At 39.5% G+C, this 19,108-nt stretch overlaps 1 protein-coding gene across 7 annotated transcripts in view; it reads left to right on the top strand.

Annotated features, from left to right (window-relative positions):
- NRIP1 (nuclear receptor interacting protein 1) overlaps window positions 1-18,059 on the top strand; it is a 94,902-nt gene extending 76,843 nt beyond the window's left edge. For all 7 annotated transcript variants that reach the window (XM_032097210.1, XM_032097218.1, XM_032097198.1 and 4 more), the window contains one exon: window positions 9,223-18,059. In XM_032097210.1, the coding sequence (XP_031953101.1) occupies window positions 9,580-13,068 (3,489 nt within the window). In that variant the 5' untranslated portion in view covers window positions 9,223-9,579 and the 3' untranslated portion in view covers window positions 13,069-18,059. The remainder of the gene's footprint in view (window positions 1-9,222) is intronic.
- Window positions 18,060-19,108: the final 1,049 nt, after the last annotated feature.

The following is a 19,108-nucleotide window of genomic DNA, read 5'->3' as shown; positions in this document are numbered from 1 at the left end:
GATCCCAAATTAGCTAATACTTATATGCAAGTATGGAGTAATCGATTTATTTTTAATAGGTCTTTTATTTCTGGGGTGGTGGTGTTTTATGTAGAAAATCACATGCTTTCTTCAAAAGTCGGTCACACATCTATGTTGCTTTGTTTTATACAGTTTTTAATTTGGCATAAGCACCTGTTTCAACTCTCCTGACAGTAATGGAACAAGCAGTAATAATAAGTAGCTTTTTTTTTTTCTGCTCTCGCAATTATTTTCTTCATGAAGAACTCATTAAAAACAGATACAGAAGGTTTCCTTTCCACAACTTTGTGATGGCATATTATCTTCTTAAAATGCATGGCACCTTTATCAACATAAATTTTGAGAAATTATTTCAAAGTGTATATCCTTACAGTGAGGGATAGTTAAACACTTCCCCTTGCCAGCTATCCATTGTTTTTACCACGCCTTTGTGGCAGTAAATACCTCTTTCTCTGGTTTTGAGTTAAGTTGGTATTTTAATTGTTCCGATTTGGCTCGTAGCTAGGAGTGGGTTGCAGTCCTGTTCTTTATGTGTGAGGGTCAGATGATCATCTCTGTATTCATCTATATGACTTAAAGTCCTTTCAGTATTTTACTTAGGGATTTACGTTGTGAATGTTTTTAGATTAACTCTCGCATAGTGATAAGGTAAGGACTCTGTCCTTTTGTCTTTATAGGATGTTATGAGCTTCTCTCAAGGTTTCACTGAAGTTGATTCTTATGTTTTATCTTGAATTTCACTTGGTTTTATTGCTGTTCTGGAGAGGAAAAAAATTGTAATTTTTTATTTGAATTGAGCTAGTAGAGACCATCTCGTTAATGTGGATTTTTCCTTTCCCACTTAAATGTAGTTATATGAGCCTTCTCTATGTCCACAACAACCTTTGGAAACATCAACAACAATAAGCTGAAATCTCTTATTACAACAGAAGCTGTAGTGTCCTTTCCACAAAAAAAAAAAAAAAACAAAAACAAAACAAAAAAAAACACAACAAAACAAACCCAAACCACAAATCATCTGGGCTTCTAACATGGATTTATGGGGCTTTTACATACAGTTGGATGCTATGTGACTGTGATCCTGTATTTCACTTTGCCTGGAATTACTGTGTGTTTGTGTTCAGTTAGCTGAAGCCTGTTCTGTTGGGAAGTCTACAAAGTGGCTTTCATTCATAACCGTGAGATGCCTGGTCCCAAGTGAAACACAGCCATTACTGTCAGTAAAATACTGGGCATTACTCTTTAGTCCTTTGTTGCACTTTGACATCTGAAACCAGTGCTTGGTTAAAATAACATAAAACGACTTAAAGTATGCCAAACCACCTAACATACAGTTATTCCAAGAAATACACAGCTTTAGTGCACTGCTATCAATAAATGCCTGTATCTTTAGATCCCTCCAACCAGCAGAAGGTCAGAGTTGTGTGGAAATGCATTATCTGCATGCATTGATCATAACTCAGAAGTATGATTGCCCAGGAGAGGACATTGATTTCTTCACTGTATATTAATCAAGTTTCATTCTTGGGGAGTTGACGTAGAGTTAAATGCATAATCAGTGATTTGGTTTTGTAGGTGTCAGAGGGAATGAAAATCTGGTTGAGTTTCCTTTTAATTGCTTATTTGTAGGCAAGCGGTTTACCAAAGATTGGAAGATCTATCCATTCTGTTGCATATTATCTACTCCTCTATTCTGAAAACAAGTCTTTGTATAGATTTCTGTGTGGTTTTTGCTCTTGGTCTCTTGAATAAGAAGACTGAATTAACCGAAAACTTTCTGCTCACTGTATTTCTGAGCTTGGATCAACACCCTTACCCAAGTTAGTTAGATTTAGTGATACATGCTGTTTCTGGATCCTTGCCCTTAATGGATGTGGGGTGGGGTTGTAACTTCGCTGCAGTATCTTTTAGTTTCTGCCTTTTTTTTCCTCAGTAGCAGAAGACCATTGAGCAGTGACTGACGGGACAGGTTTAGATGTCAAATACTTGATTCCTTCACAGGTGGTGGTTGTAAGCTGAATGTCTGTTCTTCCTCATTCCTTACAATTAGCAAAGACTTGGCAGAGAGTGTGTTTCTAAGTTCATGCCTTGAGTGTTAGCAGATCATGATCAAGAAATGAACTCAAAGATGTCCTTTACAGTACCATTAGAGAACAAAATATAAATATTCCTCCAGTAGTATTTGTAAGCAGAAATATATGTGCATGAGCCTGGGTAAGGAATTGACTGAAATTTCTATGAAACACCAGGTGAATCATGGTTATATGAACAGCATGGGATTTTCTGCATCTAGGAGTGATTATTTCTGTGATGCTCTGTTCTTTTACTTGTTAAAATAAGAAATACTTATTTAAGGTAGGCTGAGCTATTGTTTGAAGAGTGTCACAGCATGAAAAATGGCCACATGTGTTTCGTCTCTGAACTTTGCAGAACTTTCCAGCAGGAGGTTTTGATGTGCAGGCCAGATTTGGATTAAGCTGTATATGGTGCTTAAGTGTACTTATAAACCTTAGAGAGCTGCTACTAAGGCTTTCACAAACTCACCTTTCATGGCAATTGTCTGCTCCCCGTTTTCCCCTTCCCATGTGCTCTTTTGGGGGTTTCATTGGATTTGGGGTGATGTTGGATGAGGGATTTTTTTATTTCTCGGGTAGGGTTTTGGTTGGTTGATTTGGTTTTTTGTTACGGCTTTTTTTTTTCCTTATTTTCACTTTCTTTCCCCCTCCTGGCAGAGTGCGCAGCCTCGCCTCGCTGCCTCCCCGAGCAGCCCTCTGCGTGGATATGGAAATGTCCCTGACATTTCCACACCTCATTTCAGCACACAGTAGAAATGTTGTGTTCCCCCTTGATATATTACGTACCATCCCAAAGCTCCTCGTTGTGGTATTCTGTGGTCTGAGTGAGTCACAGATTCCCGGACTGGTGAATCCCATGTGAAATCTGAGGAGTGGAGGGACACTTGAGGTGACCGAATCCCCCTTTCCACACCCCAAATGGAATGTTTAGGAACAGCCTCCCCTTTCTTATGTGCCTCTGGTGCTACTGTTAACAAGAACAGTAATCTGCATTTACATTTTAGTGGTCTTTTAAAAGCTGAAGTAAATAGTCTCTACCACGAGAACACTTGGGATTTTTTTCTTCTCCACTCAGTTGTTGGTTGGCTAACATTTCAGTCCAGTGGTCTGTCAGGTCTTATTCTCAGAGGAAAAACTGTGTCTCGTGCCTGCTGTGCTCTTGGTTCTGCATTCCTGTCAATTTTGTGTGACTTACAGGCTTCTCAGGTATGTGGGGCTTGTGCGCTTTTGTAAAACGGTAGATTTTGCATCTCTTTGAGCTGTTTCATCATCTGTTATGGAATTGGTTTGCTATAGTATTCTTCAAAATCCTATTATTGAAACTGCTAAAATAATCAAAAGGTTTTGATCAGGGCGGTTTGGGTCTGTTCCTTTCTACACACCCCCTCCCAGTGCTGCCCCATCCCCACACTGTAGAAAACAACACCTCTCTGTTGTTTAAAACTTAAGGTCAGGTCGGGGCTGGGTCTGGCAGCACACAGCTTAAAAAATCACGGGGGAAAAGGCTTTTCCATTTGTGTGCTTGTGCAGAATTTGGCCGTGGAGCCGTGGCTGTCGCTAATCCTGCATTATCTGAGGGGGTATTTCACAGAGAGAGCGATGCTGCCGTGTGCTCCTTGCCAGCCTGGAGGGAACAGCCCCAACTCAGGATGGGGAATGCCAGCTCTGGTGGGGTTGGAGTCTCTGGAGCCCTCTTCAGAATTCCTGGTAGCAGCAGGAGCTCCTGCTGCTGCTGCAACACGATTCCTCATGAGCCCTCTCCTGACTGAGCTGTCTAAAAGGGATAGGCTATCCCATGTTTAAAATGTCTTTTGGAGTCAGTCAGCAGGCCTACGAGGAGTGAGTAATGTGCCAAGCTCCTGGGAAGAAGCTTATTTTTTCTTTCTCAGACCGATACCCTACAGTTGTAGGAGAGGAGCCTGATTTATTTTATTTAAATTGAATTAGTTGTAAAAAAAGGCTTCTGGATTCCCAAGTTCTTTTGAGTGCAGCCATGGGTAATTCACCCACTTATTGCTGAGTTTTTCTCCCCCATCTGATCATTTTTGCTTTTTGTTTTTTTCTTTTTACTTTTGCCTTTTTCTAAATTACATTTGCAAAGGGAACCTTCAAAATGTCTTGGCTGCCTGTATCAAAACTGTGAAGAGGTCTCAGCTGCTCCATTCATCTCAACAGATTTCTGACACAAAGCATGGATTTTGGAAAGCAAAGCACTCAAATACTTGATTCTCTTAAAGCACGTGCTTAAGTACCATTGAAGTACCTGCTCGTTTGTGCAGCTCTGTGCATTTGGTGTCGGGGTTGTTGATCAGGGCTGTTTCACTGCTCAGAACCTTTGCAAAAAGAGCCAACTAAACACTGAAGTGCTTTTACCACTGCTCTGAAAACATCCTTCCTGCTGAAATCAAAGGTGTGCAAATTGAGCTTAATAGCAAAATAGTTCTGGGACAGCAAGTCTCACTACCCCCACTCATTCTTAGTTCACTGCAAGATTCTGCTGCAATTTCCAGTGCATCTAGGAATTTTTTTTGAGATTCTGATTTCATTGTGCTCTTCAGCATTTTCCTGCAGGCAGGCATAAATAATGGGGAATCACTTAAAATCCTGTGTTTTAGGTACTTTTTTAGTGCTGGTGCTGGAGCTGCTGAGCAACACACAGCCTTTAATATATTTATCCTCAATTATCTTTCTGAAGTTTCCATCTATTATTACTCTATCTGGGAAAACAGGGTACAGAGAAGTAAAACCAGAAGTCAGACAGCCTGTCTGCAGCACAGTGAGTAATTGGACCCCTGGATCCCAAGCTGCCACTGTAATCACTGTACTGCATTCCTCAAATCTGTAAGAATTAAAACGACAGTCTGAGCTGTTGGTTGATGTGGTGGGCTGGAGCCTTTACACTTGGGAATATGAGAATGGGAAGGCAGTGAAGCTAGTGGGAGAATTTTTCTGGCTCTTCCAGTAGTAGTTAAGCATTAGAACACCAAATTTATTAAATAACTGGAGATTTTTATTTCACAGACCAGTTTGATTTTAGCTTTACAAATGCATGTTTTGATTCATCTCAACTTAAAAATGGAGCATAAAATTGCTACAGGAGTTTAATCGTCATGAAAAAACTCTGAAATGCAGTTAATAAAAATGTTTTATCTGTGTGAATAAATACTAATTTCAACTTCTATTAATGATTCTAACCATGTGCATGCGTTTGGGTAATCTCTCTTCTAATGAATGTTCATGTGGGCAATCTGCTAGCCATTGCCAGTTTCCTAAATGATTACCTTAATGGTTTCTGTAAGGTTTTTTTCCAGTGATCTTGAATTAAGAGTGCAGAAGAAGACACCTTGATAATACCAAGTTTTTTGAGTTATCCAATAGATTATGTAACCCTCCTACTCAAATAATGCTAGTCTAGTGTTGTTAATTCACTGTGGCTCTCTGTTCCATTTAGCAAAAGGATTTAACTAGAAATACTAGTCTGGGATATTGGAAAAATACAATATGGATGTAATTTTGCTAGTTAAATTGGGAACTGTCTATAATTTCTTAAATAGCAGGAACTGCATATCTATTGGGTGAACTACAAGTCTGCTGTTTGTTTGGAGTCTCCAGTTAGGTTTTGCAGGTGAAGTTTTCATTCATTCAAAGAATTCCTTAAAAATCAAAAACAAATATTCAGGAGCAAAAAGCCATTGGTTCTGTTGTTGTGCTTTAACATACTAGAACCTGTGTTCTCAGATTTCATTATCTTTTGCAGCAGTAATATTTTATGGTAGGCAAAGGATCTTAAAGTTTGTTGCTATTGGTGGATAAATATATTTGTAGTTTGCAAACAAAGAAAAACTTCAACAAGTGCAAAAGTGGAATTAATATTCTGGACGTATACAGTTCAGTGAACATTTTAATATTCCCTTATCTTCCCTATTGTGCCTACAGTTTCTCCCTAGGCACATTTTAAAAGGCTGTAGGACTGATTTCTCATGGTGTGCTTCACTTGGGGAGTGTCTCACCACATCACAGCATTTGTGCTGTGGATTCTGCTGCTGCTTTAGTTTTGTCTAGGTAAAACATGACTTAATGAGCTGTAATCAGTGGGTGCTCCTGGACGTTCTGCAAAACAGTTGGGTTGTTTATTTCTCAGGATACAGAAGTCTGGGAGAAGATAGTGGAAGTTACAAAAAAAGCGTGCATTTAGAGTAGTTGTGGTCAGGAAAGCACATCAACTTATCAATTTGTTTTGTCACAGTAATTAAATATATTATTTAGGTCTAGAGATTCATAGATCTTAGCAGTTGCTTCAGCCCTTACTGGGAAATAAAAGAGATCTGTTGCTATATGATTTCTCCTTTCTCTTTCTTCTGCCTTTTTCGTTAACTTTCTTTTCTTTTTCATTACCACTGCTCCAGTAATTTCTTAAATATTTAATTAAAAAAAAAATTAACATTTCACTGGGTCCTGGGAAGTGAAGTTCTTTTGTACAGTTTATATGTACTTTTTAAAAGTTGCTGAATGGTTGCCTCAGTGTCCTGCTGAACATTTATTTCCAAAGCTGGTTTGGATTTGGCGTGACTACACTTCAGATGGACATTATCATGTGAGATTTTAACACTGTAATACCTCTTGCTTCACTAGATCAGAAGAGGCTTTTTAAAAGGATTGCTGATGTCCTGTTCTTATGTGTTAAGTGCTTTCCAGATTTCATTCTCTTTAAAGAAACTTCTTTGCAGCAACCCAATTTCATTAAGTTTATCAGTATTTCCCTAGCACTGGGTAACTAAAATAAAATTTAAAAAATGAAAAAGGGGGCAAACCACTTCTGGAAATGGTTATTGTATGTAAACTGTACTGGCTACAAGTGTCATCTCCTACAAGAGGCTTTTTAAGTACCCGAGGGATTTGTGTGGTCTTTTTTGAATTACCCAAAGGTGTAATGAGTAAAGTTGTACTGAATATTGGCTTAATGGTGCACTTGTTTGGGACTCTATCTTAAAGGTGACCTGCAAGCCCTGCTTTTCTCAGATAGTCAGAAATCCTGACAAAATTTCAATTTTATTATCTTAAATGTGGTACAGAGCATATCAAGTGCTACTTGCTTCTTTTTTAGTAACAGCACACTGTCAGCTTCGTTTCCTTTTGAAACATGAACATTTGGTTGCAGACAAACAGTTTACTTTTGGAAGCTGGAAAAATATATTCTCCAGATAAAGTGCATTCCCAAATCTTTGAGGAAATTAGTCTAATTGTATTGTTGTTACTGTTGCTGGATGTTTGATGTTTTCATTTGAAATCTTGATTTTATTTTTAAAGGATTTGTTATTTGTGATTTTTATTCTGGTTTTGGGTTGAAACTCTGCAAAAGCCCACCCAGAGGTACAGAGGTTTTTGAAGGAACAGTAAGATATCAGTAGTTTTCAGTTAGATGAATCCACATCTAAGTTGTTTCATGTTTGAAGGAATACTGTGTCTTCTACCAGTAATTGTGTAAATACTGGTTAATGTGGGCATGAATTTCTGAGAGAAGTACTGAGACCTTAATAATAGCTAACACCTTTGCATTTGATATTTAAATGCATGGGTGTACACATTTACAATACAAGGCATTGCTGGTTAGATTTTTTTGTTTGGGTTTGTTTTGGGCGGTTTTTTTAAAGATAGCTCCATTTTTAGAGTTTTTCTAGATTACTTAAAACCTAATAAGGGAATCTTTGCCCTGGGAGATTAGGACTGTTAACATGACAGCTATTTAGTAGTTCTTATTCTTTACTTTTTTAAGATCTGATTCTTTTCTGACTTCTAGTTGCCTGTAGGTTTTGAATTAAAAGCTAGCTTCTGGGAAATCAATCATAAAATATTCATTCACTTTAGGAGGAGGCAAGGATTTCATCTGTGTACATCCCTTTTAAACTTGTAAATACAAGTTTTCAATGGAGTTTTAGCTAGTGAAAGCAAATTGCAGAGTTCAGTATGCAGAAGGATACTTACCTTTGCTCATGTTGAATATTTATGCCAGTTCAGTATTGAATGAGTGAAGGAGGAGGCATGTGTGGTGTGATGATCTCATTATTGAGCTGTGGTGACTGAACTGCTCGTGCTGCCCATTGACCCAGCCCAGCCCTGTAAGTGAAACTGAAGAGACGCATCCAGCACAAGCACCATTGCTGTGCATTTTAAAACAGCTTTTTATACCACATTGCCCCATCCAAGGGAGTATTTAGTAGAGATACTACTCACTCTTGAAGAATAACAAGACTTCAGGGAAGAACTGGTTTGGTTTAGTTTTGCCATCATATGTTTCATGTACAGATATAACATAAAGGTGAAAATCCTCCAGGAAAGGGAGGGTTTTGATGCCAGGATTTATATTGCATCAGGAGCATAAGCAACCTTTTCACCACTCTTATCACATGATTGTTCTAATGACTTGTGGTTGTTGGGTGCTGCAAGAAGAACAGATTTCACCCCTGTTGTGTTACCATACTGGACTTTGCATTAGTGCATAGTCCTGGGCAGCACTAACGACTTGGTTTCTACTTTCAGCAATATCATCCCCCTGCCAAACAAAAATGTACTCGTATATATGATGCTGCCTATTCTGTTATTTGAAAACATACTCAACATGAAACTAAACATTGATTTTAGGGCTACCTTTTCCTGTTAGTTCTATTTTAGAGTGGTAGCCTGCGTGTCCTGTGTATTTACATTTACAGAAGAAAAGTTCATACAACTGTGAAGTAAAATTCAATGGAATTTTTAAAAAACTGTGTTTAGAGTGATTCAAGATTTTCCTTTCAGGTTTGCTAGTCCTTATTTTTAGCTGCAGAATAGCGAAATTCAGTGAAGGCTTGTAGTAGCTGTGCTTATGAGAAGCAAGCTTAATTTTTATATAAGGCTTTGTCTCAGAATTGTTTTCATTAAATTCTTTAAATTGGTTACGATGTGTTTTGTCCTTATTTGATTTTTTGTTTCTTCTGGAATGTGTTTGTTGTTTACGGATCCTGAATTTCTGCCTAAGACAATGTGTGGGGAGTTGGGTTTGGATTGATTCTTTTTTTTAAAGAAAAAAAGTCTTATGCAATTATATCTTATCCTAAATATCCTCTTTCTGTCTTTTGTGTTTCTGACTTAGGAATTTTATGAGCTTGGTGGAAATGGAAAAGGAAGAAAAGCAAGCTGGTCTCCTGAAGAAAGAAGGTGGCAAATACTTAATGGAACTTTGTTTCTGTGGAACCATGTTTTGAGTGCTCCTCCTAGACGTTGTCCATAAATATCCTAGATATCAGCTGATTGCTATGATTGGAAACCTGGCTCACCAAACAGTGTACACTGGGAGAAGCCTGCCTAGGATAATACATTTTCTATTGTTTCTGAAAGTCTGTAAGAAAACACTATAGACATCTACCTGTTATTAACTCTGCATCTTGATTCAGCGAAACTAGTCTTTGAAGTGAACAGAACCAGAGCCTTTTGGAAACTTTTATTGAACATGACTCATGGAGAAGAGCTTGGCTCTGAGATGCACCAGGATTCTGTTGTTCTAACTTACCTAGAGGGATTACTAATGCATCAAGCAGCAGGAGGCTCAGGTACTGCAGTTGACAAAAAGTCCACTGGGCATAGTGGGGAGGATCAAAACTTTAAGATTTCAGGAAATCTATTTCCCAGCTGTCAAAGTAATGGTCCAGTTCTTAACACAAGTACATATCGGGGATCTGGTATGCTGCACCTCAAAAAAGCAAGACTGTTGCAGTCTTCAGAAGACTGGAATGCAGCAAAGAGAAGGCGGTTGTCTGATTCCATTGTGGATTTAGATGGAAAAAAGGAAGCTTTGTTGGCTGGCATGGTTGAAAATGTGCCTAAAGGCAAACAGGATAGCACATTACTTGCCTCTTTGCTTCAGTCGTTCAGCTCTAGGCTGCAGAGTGTTGCTCTGTCACAGCAGATTAGACAGAGTCTTAAGGAGCAAGGGTATTCCCTTAGCCATGATTCTTTACAAGTGGAGAAAGATTTAAGGTGCTATGGTGTTGCATCCAGTCACCTGAAGACTCTGCTGAAGAAGAGCAAAGCAAAAGATCAGAAGCTGGACAACAGCCTGCCTGACATAACTAAAAACCTGCCCAAAGAGAGGTTTATAGAATCTCCTCATGCGGTGCAGAGCAGCCCTAAGGTGATGAACGAGCCCCTGTCATGTGCTGCAAGATTACAAGCTGTTGCAAGCATGGTAGAGAAACGATCCAGTCCTGCTGCTTCGCCCAAGCCCAGCGTAGCGTGCAGCCAGCTGGCCTTGCTCCTTTCCAGTGAAGCCCACTTGCAGCAGTACTCCAGGGAACATGCTTTAAAAGCACAAAATGCCAATCAGATTGCAAGCGAGAGACTTGCAGCAATGGCCAGATTACAAGAAAGTGCTCAGAAGGACATAGGCCAATTTGGTTTGGCAAAAGGAATGACAAGCCATCTCAATGGTCAAGCAGGATCATCCCCTAAAACAGTCACTAGCAAAGGCAACATGGCACCATTTCAGAGTTCAGTGGGAATCATGCATTCGCCTCCCAAAACCATGGGATACAAAAGTACTGTGGAAAGGAGTAACCTGAAAACGTCTCCCAGCAACAGTTTGCTCTTACATTTGCTGAAAAGCCAGAATACCACCAAGCACTTGACAGGGCGTGAGCAGAGTGAGAGAGCCAGCCTTTTTGAAGACAGCAGCACACCAACAACTGTTGATGAGTATTCAGACAACAATCCCAGTTTTACAGAAGACAGCAGTGATGATGAAAGCTCCCATTCTAACTGTCTTCCTATAGACCTATCCTTTAAACAGAGGACAGATAAACCAGATGTAGGTCCACCTGCATCACTGGATAACCTGACTCAGTCCTTGCTTCATAACTGGGATCCAAAAGTTTCCTGTCCAGAGAACAAGGAAGAGAAAGACACTCCGAAAGCTTCTAAGCTGAATCCCCACCAGAAAGTAACACTACTTCAGCTGTTACTCGGGCATAAGAGTGAAGAACAGGTAGACAAGAGTAATGACCCTCAGGGACCACACAGTACAGCTGATGTGGCAAAATTCACTGTACAGACTGGGAAAAGGACTCCTGTTACTGACAGTCCCAGTGCCAACCGCATGACTCCGTTAAGCACTCCACCTTTGCTGGCTTCTGCAAAAGCAGACTCTCCTATAAATCTCTCACACCAGTCCCTGGCTGTCAAGCGGAGCTCACCACCCTATGCCTGCAGCATCCAGCCGGACAGACTGATGAATCCCGCATCTAAACACTTGATAGACCTGTCCAAAAGCAAAGAAATTCAAGGAGCTAAGCTGAGCAGGACCGACAGTCCCCAGAACTCCTCGGCATTCAGTGCCAGCAAGCTGCTGCAGAACCTGGCTCAGTGTGGCATGCAGACTTCCATGTCGAGTGAGGAACAAAGAGCTAGCAAACAGCTGCTGGCAGGGAACATGGATAAACCTGTGGGCTTGATTGATAGATTGAACAGCCCTCTGCTTACGAATAAATTGAGTATGCATGAAGAAAATAACAAAATATTCAGTTGTCAGCCTGCACCCACTGAACAAGGACTTCCAGGTTCGGAAATAGAAAATCTCCTTGAAAGGCGCACTGTCCTTCAGCTGCTTCTGGGAACTCCCAGTAAAGGTAAAAGTGAAAAGAAAGAGAGGATGCTTTTAAGAGATGAAAGTTCTCAAGAACAGACAGACAAGGCTTTGAATGAGCAAATATTGACGGTGAAAATAAAAACTGAACCATCTGAAGAATCAAATGTTCCTTATAATTCAAATGCACAACAAGTAAGAGAATGCAAGGGTAACAAATTCCAAGGGTTTGTTCATTCACTGCAGAGAAACACAGCTGCTTCTCCTGCATCCGAGGAATTGAAAACTGAGCCTCTTTCACCTCAAGATTTCTCCTTTTCCAAAAATGGCCTGCTAAGTAGGTTGCTGAGACAGAATCAAGACAATTACCCTGCAGATGATCTGGACAGGAGTCACCGAAACAACGAGCTGACACACCTTGAATCCAAGAGTCTTTGCACGGTACCGAAGAAGAGGAAGCTTCATGCTGAGCCTTTGGAAAGCCCATTAAAAAAGATGAAAAGTAATGTGTCTGATGCTGCAAACAATCACGCTTCTCCTACTGAGGCACTGTATGGGCCTTTGCTTAACCAGCAAGAACTGAAATTCAGCAGAAGTGATGCTGAATTTAAATATGCTGTAAGTCATGGTTCAAATAGTGAAACTGAAAATAGGAGTTGGTCTAGAGATAGTAAAGGCTTTAATGTGTTGAAACAACTGCTTCTCTCAGAAAACTGTGAGAGAGATCTGTCACAGCATAGGAATAACATACTAACAGAGGGCAAGAAAAAAGGAAACAAAACCAGTGCAACAATGAATAAACCTGAATTCACCATTTCTTCTGTAAGATCATTGATGGGAAGCCCTGTGCAACAGAACAATTGTGTAGATCACAGAACATTTCAGTATCCTGTAGCAGTAAAAAGTCCTGCCAGCTCCCCCTTCCCTGAACATTTGGGGAGTACAGTGTCCAGACTCGAGCCCGACCAGTTTAGCATGTGTTCCATGCCCAGTGAGAAAGGGCCCATCAGATGGGTGATCACAGGCATGGACAAGAATGATTATGAGAAAGACTCTCCAAGACTGACCAAAACCAATCCAATATTGTACTACATGCTACAGAAAGGCGGCAACCCTGTCAGCAGCCAAGAAGCACATGACAAAGAAATTTGGAATGAACCTTCATTTACTGAGAGTTCAACTCATGTTACAATCAAAGAGGAGTTGACATCTGACGCAGAGCTTAAAACTCCTTTTAATAACTTAAGAAGCCCTTACAACAGCCATATGGGGAGTAACACCTCTCATCAGCATGGTGGTATGAATGGAGAAGTGCATGGACTTCTGGAAAAAGTGCGAACAATCAAAAAAGAGCCAGAATAAACTGCAGCCTCCTCAGTGAGTTTACAATCAGTGGTTTTGAATCTTTGTTTAAAAAAAAAAAAAAAAAGAAAAAAGAAAAATGAGTATGAACTTGACTACTGTATAAATTGAGCATGATTTTAAGAAAAAAAGCATGGTCTAATTGAAACATGTTTTCATTTGATAAACTTTTTATTTTTCTGTTGATGTTATTTAAAATACATGTAGATAAAATTTGCTTTACAGTAGATTGTCACAAGGAAAATAGAAGGGTTGTAATTTGTACAAGAAGTTTCTGTATGTATCAGATTAAGTTATGAGTACTCTTTGATCAGAGTCTTATTTGGATCTGCAAGCTTTTGGTATAACATAACGTGTAAGCGTACAGCCTAGGTGGTGGTAATGCTGCGTTTCCTCCCTCCCTGTAAAATAATCCTTCTTTTTTTGAAGCCTGAGCATAGAGACAGTGTACTTTTTTTTTTTTTTTTAATGTTTTAATATGTTTTGTGAAATTTTAAGAATAACTTTTAAGAAATGGAGCAGTCCATCCAAGGTATTATCTTGTCATATTGGAAAACCTGCATCAGTGTTAATAATTGAAGTGCACTGAAATGTATTTTTTAGTGCTTCCAAAATTTGTATTGTTATTTTTAAATCTTGTTTGTGGTCCTGCCAGAATAGTGGTGTAAAATCCATTTTTCTTCCTTGCCCTGCTCTTGACAAATGCCTTCCTCAGAATTCTTAGCCATAGTTATGAGTTACTAGTTACGATTAAGGGTTTTTTCTAGGTTTTTATAAAAAAGGCAGATTTTCATAGGCCATGCAAGTACTGCATGAGTCCTTTTGTCGGCACATTCCTGTTGCTTCCCTGCCTGAAAGGGGAAAGCCAAAATGCCTCTTGGAGTAGTGTGATGGATAAGGCTTAGTATATGTATTCAGTGAGGAGATGCTGGAAAGCTTGTGAGGGGGATGAGTGGAATTGTCTGTTCAGCACCATCCTGCTTCCCTGTGGAAGAATACCAACTGTACTAAAGCAGCACATCAGACTTTCACTCAAAGATGGAATAGGATTTTAATGAAAAATGTGTTGGCCTCTTCCTACAACCAGGGAAAAGAATCTATAATCTGCCAATATTTATTACTCTCTGAACAGCCGATGCATGGTTTAATGCACTCCCCTTTCACTGCAGAAAATCTGGCTTTAGAATAATTTTCCAGATAGCACTGAGGATAAAACTGTGGTTTTGTCATGTTCTGTAATGGATAGTGGGATATGTCTGAGAAATCCTTCTCTGCCCTTTTCCTCAATCCCCACCTGTGCTGTGATTTGTAACATCTGGCAATATCAGCCTGAGATGGGAGGAACTGAAAATTGCAGTCAAAGCTGAGACACCTTAAAAGAATTGCTGGCTGGGGAAGAGCCATGTGGCTCTGCTTTCCCGTTAGCACTGTCAGTGTTAACTCCATTTGCAGCCCTTATTTCTCTGTTGGGAGGAAGAGGACAAAATCCAGTTCCTCTAAATTATATGAATTATTGGCAAGCAGAAGTTCTGCTGAACTTTTTACTCTCCTAAAAGTTCTCTGTGGCTTCTTGATTTCACTGATAATCCTCTCTGCCATCAGCAAGCACCTAAGCAGTTGGCTTGCACAAATAATGGAAGCTACCCTTGGGTTTAATTTTGTCTGTTTTCACCATTGCAAGCCGATGACATGACAAAACTGCTGTTTCTGTCCATCTCATGTCTGCATAGCAGAGATGAGTGACGGGGCATTTTGCTCTTTTCCTGTCTGGTTTGGTTTCAGAGATCCTTTTCCCAGACTTCTGGCTTGCTGAGACAGAGCAAGCTGTTGTCCCCCTCTTTCCCCTGTCCCCAGCCTGAGATCAGTTCCTCCTCTTCCCAGTGCAGTTCCTACTGAGAGGGACTTCTCCTGTCTGACAGCTGGAAAATGCACCACTATTCTGTTTTGCCTCCCTCTGGGGGATACCTTCTTTTAGGGAACACAAATATTTGGCAGTATCCGATAAAAAACATTCCCCCTGGTTTTTATGAGAAATAACAGAGCAATTTAAAGATATATTTTTATGTTATTTCAGTGAAGCATAATATATTAATGGGCTGTACAAAGAAGATTTATATTTTAAAACCTTCACACAAATCTAATATCATTTTAAATGTCATTGTCTGAAGTATAATATAAAAATAAAGTTTTGTTTGTCTTTAATATTGCATTTATAAGTGGCCCAATGACAATTCAGATGTCTCATAGAATAATCATTAATGAGATAAAGTATATTTTGGATTGACAGTGGAACTGAATTCTTTTTATATGAGTCAACCCAGCAGAAATATTAAAAAGATGGTATTTGTTCCATCCATTAAATGTCTTTTAAAGTCTTAATTGATTATTTTTCTTGAAACAATGTGTATATAGGTAGGAAATATATACAATATAGAATAATAGATGGTCCCCAGACTAAATACAGGGCTATAATTTGCTTGAAGGGCTCCACAGAAAAATGCAGCGTGAGAGGATGTGGAATTATCTCGTTGAAAAAACTTCTTCAAAGTTAAGTTGAGATGAAGAGTGGGGAAGAGATTCTGACCCTAACAAAAAATAATATTGAGATCGAGCAATGTGCTGACCTTTGTATTTATTCTAGGGTAGTCTATTGTTATAATATATACTTTTGAACATTTAGTTTTGGAAGTTTTATAAAACAGTTAAGTTAAAATGTTAACAGTTTGACCAGTTAAGGATTTAGCTTTCTTTTTAGTTGATGTTAATGAAAGGGTATTGCCATTCTCACAGACGTCAGTAAACTCTAATATACAAGAATTTAAGTTCAGGACATGGTGTTCATGGAAGAATCTTATCTCTTGCAGACATTGCAATCTCAAACAGCAGGTAACAACACCGAGGCCCTTGAGAGAGGGCAGGACATGCCAAGGGACTGCTCAGTCAGCTGCTAAGAGGGCAGCAGCCTCCTCCTATACGAAATTCTCCAGTGGTTATTATAATCACTGGTGTTACCCTCTCCCTAGGAAAGAGAGGTCTTCTTTGAATCTACCCCATCCACATTTACAGCATGTACACCTTAGGACCAAAGGCTCTCGAGTTATTTTTTGTCTTGTAGCATGGGTGAGTAAGAAGGAGTTCCTGTTTTTTGCCTTGGAGACTTTTCCATCAGAGAAGAGGAGCTGGGTTTGTTGCCCCAGGAGAGACTGGTAGGGCTGGCTACATTTTCCCAAGCAACTCTAAAGTCCCTGATTTCCACCAACCCCCATAGATGGATTGCAAACCAGGGTCATTTCTTGAGTAGCACTCAGTACTCTCAGCAACTCCTGTCTCCTCTAGGCCTTTTAGACTATAGATTTGAAGCAAAATGGGGTCTTGGCAGATCTTGGCAGCAGCAGCTGTATGGGCAGAGTGGTGCAGGATCCATGGGTGCTGGTGTGTGATCCCACCATCAAAGGAGCAGGGGGGAGGGGAGAACACACCCCAGTTACAGCCAGCTGAGACTGCTGGGGGAAAGCTGCCTCCAGCTCTCAGAGCAGTGAGGAAGTGAGTTAGGGAATTGTCTCCACACCACGCTTAGAGCTGCAGTTGCAGACCCTGGGAAGTTAAACCTGAATTAACTTTAGCCCCACTTAGCTGGGAAGGGCTGGGGCTGAAGCAGTTGGGTTGTGGAGTGCCCGGTGCCTTGCTCAAGGGGGCGTCCCCAGCACTTGGTGGAGTGCCCAAGCCAGCTGGATTTGGGGATTGACTTGGAATTGCCACGCAGATATGCCTTTTCTTTCCAGAGGGAAGTGTCTAGGACTCAGATATCCAGGTTTCTAGTGTCTCCTCTGCCAAAGCTTGAGGAAATGATGGTGGGTTAAGCATGACCGCAGAATCAAAGGTGGAGAGCTGGAGGGCTTCTCTACTGATTCCACATAGCTGGGCAGCTCAGTTTGAGAAGTTTATATGAGATCAAAAGGGAATTCAGCCATAACTTTCACTTTTCTTAGCCATTTACTCTTAGTGATGTTTTTAAATTTTTAATTTACAAATGTTTTTAAAGGATAGAAATGAGTGGTTTAAATTTTCCCTGTTAAATGTTGGTGAAAGTATTACAGCTCTCATTGACGTCAGTGACATGATATTACCAGTTTGTTCTCTGCCACATCTTACAGAGGAGTAAACTGGTAAGTATATATTATATATATATTTATATATAATGTAAATATGTTGACTTGTTACGCCTATAATATGTTGAAATTGGTTTTTAAAAGGTGATGTAAATAGTGGTTTCCTTAATGAAAAATACATATTTTGTATTGTTCTAATGCAAAGGAAAAAAAACCTTTTAATCTTTTTTGTTATGTATATTCCATGTATAAGTGTAAATATGATCACATAGGTTTAAAAACTTTTGCATGTATGTATACAGTTGCAAGTCTGGAAGAATGTATAGAAAAATTCTTTTATTTAAAGTTGTGATTACCTGCTGCATGAAAAGTGCATGGGGGACCCTGTGCATCTGTGCGTTGGCAAAAAAAAAAAAATGTCTTAACAAGTCAGGTCAGTTCAAAACACAACAGTATTCCACTTCTGGACATGACTTCTGCTGTGGTATTTTAGCTTTGTGAAAGAATGTGCTTCAAATCAAAAGGGTCTGGAAAAAAAAAAATGCAAACCTACTTTTAAAACATGAAGTGCTCATACAACTATAATAAATCATGTAAGTTCAGGACTCCATTTTGCATAATTGAAATATTGTACCAGGACTATTCCATCCCTGTAAAACAAAGGAGTATTGATTCTCATTGCCGTACATAAGAATTCGGGATTTTACCACAACCAATTTTATTGTGATGTGTCTTCAGTAATTTAACTGGTCTCATTTTTTTATTAGAAATTAATTTCCTCATGTGATGTCACAAAACTGTACATACTGCAGTGTGAAGTTTTTTTAAATCTTTCAGTGTTTACTTCCTGCAGATTTGAATAAATGAGAAAAATGCATTGTCTTGATGGTTTTTAAATCTGCTTTATTTCATGTGTACTTTCCATTCTTGGAATGTTAGTGGGCTCTTTGCATCAGTGCTGTTGATACAAATTTCTGACAACAAAAGTACCTCAAGGAACTTAGGTACACATAGCCTTCAGCAAGGCTACTGACTGGAAACTGAGAGTTGTGGAGCTGGAAATGAAACAATCTAAATCAGATTAACAGCTTTACTTCACAAAGCTCTGTATTATGTTTTATTTAAATACCCTTCTGCTTATTAACCTGAAATCAGTGACCATAAACTGGAAACCTCTAAATGGGAGTTCTCATGTGAAAATAGTTTTAAATGTTGAAACATTGTTCAGGTCCCTTGTGTAGGGCAGAAATACCTGTCTTCACACTAAAATCTACTTTGGTTCATATCACAAAGAAGACTTCTCAGTTTATTCTATTTATGTTCTTAAGCAAACATGTAGAATAAGTAAACACTATTTCCCCATGAAGCCCACACAAAGGTTTAATGGTGCACTTCCATCATATTATGGAGTTTTTTAAGTCAGCTTATGACATTAGTGCAAATGATGGGCTGCAGCCTTAGTGCAAGTGCTGTTTCTCCAGAAAATTTTTGTTCCAGGGTGTCCAGACACAGTGTCTGGAGCTGTACAGTTGCAAGCAAGCACATAGGATAGGTCATGAGTGTCTTGGGGAACACGAACAGCTGTTCTCATGAATCATCCTGCACTTCCTGGTCTCAGCAATAAATTGTGCACCTGAAGTTCTTTGGAAACATTCTGGAAAGCAGAAAGTGCAATACATAAAGGTAATTTTAAAACAATAATTCTGAGTTCATAGATCTCAACTAGGGCTTCCTGAACTATATAACTGAGCATTTTAATTGTTTGGTATCCAAAGTATAATGGGATAGGGATGCTGTCTCTCTTTGGATACATCACCTTGTAGTATGGATGTAATGCCACCAGTGATGCTCAACTGTGCTTCAGAGGGAAAGGACCCTGACCCAGCTTCTGCACAGGCTCTTCTCTCTGTAAGTAGGCTTGATGTGAGGGA

This window comes from Corvus moneduloides, chromosome 2 (genome assembly GCF_009650955.1).
Source record: "Corvus moneduloides isolate bCorMon1 chromosome 2, bCorMon1.pri, whole genome shotgun sequence".
NCBI classification, from domain to species: Eukaryota; Metazoa; Chordata; class Aves; order Passeriformes; family Corvidae; genus Corvus; species Corvus moneduloides.
Note: the sequence above shows the minus strand (reverse complement) of the source record. Positions and strands in the feature narration are given on the sequence as shown.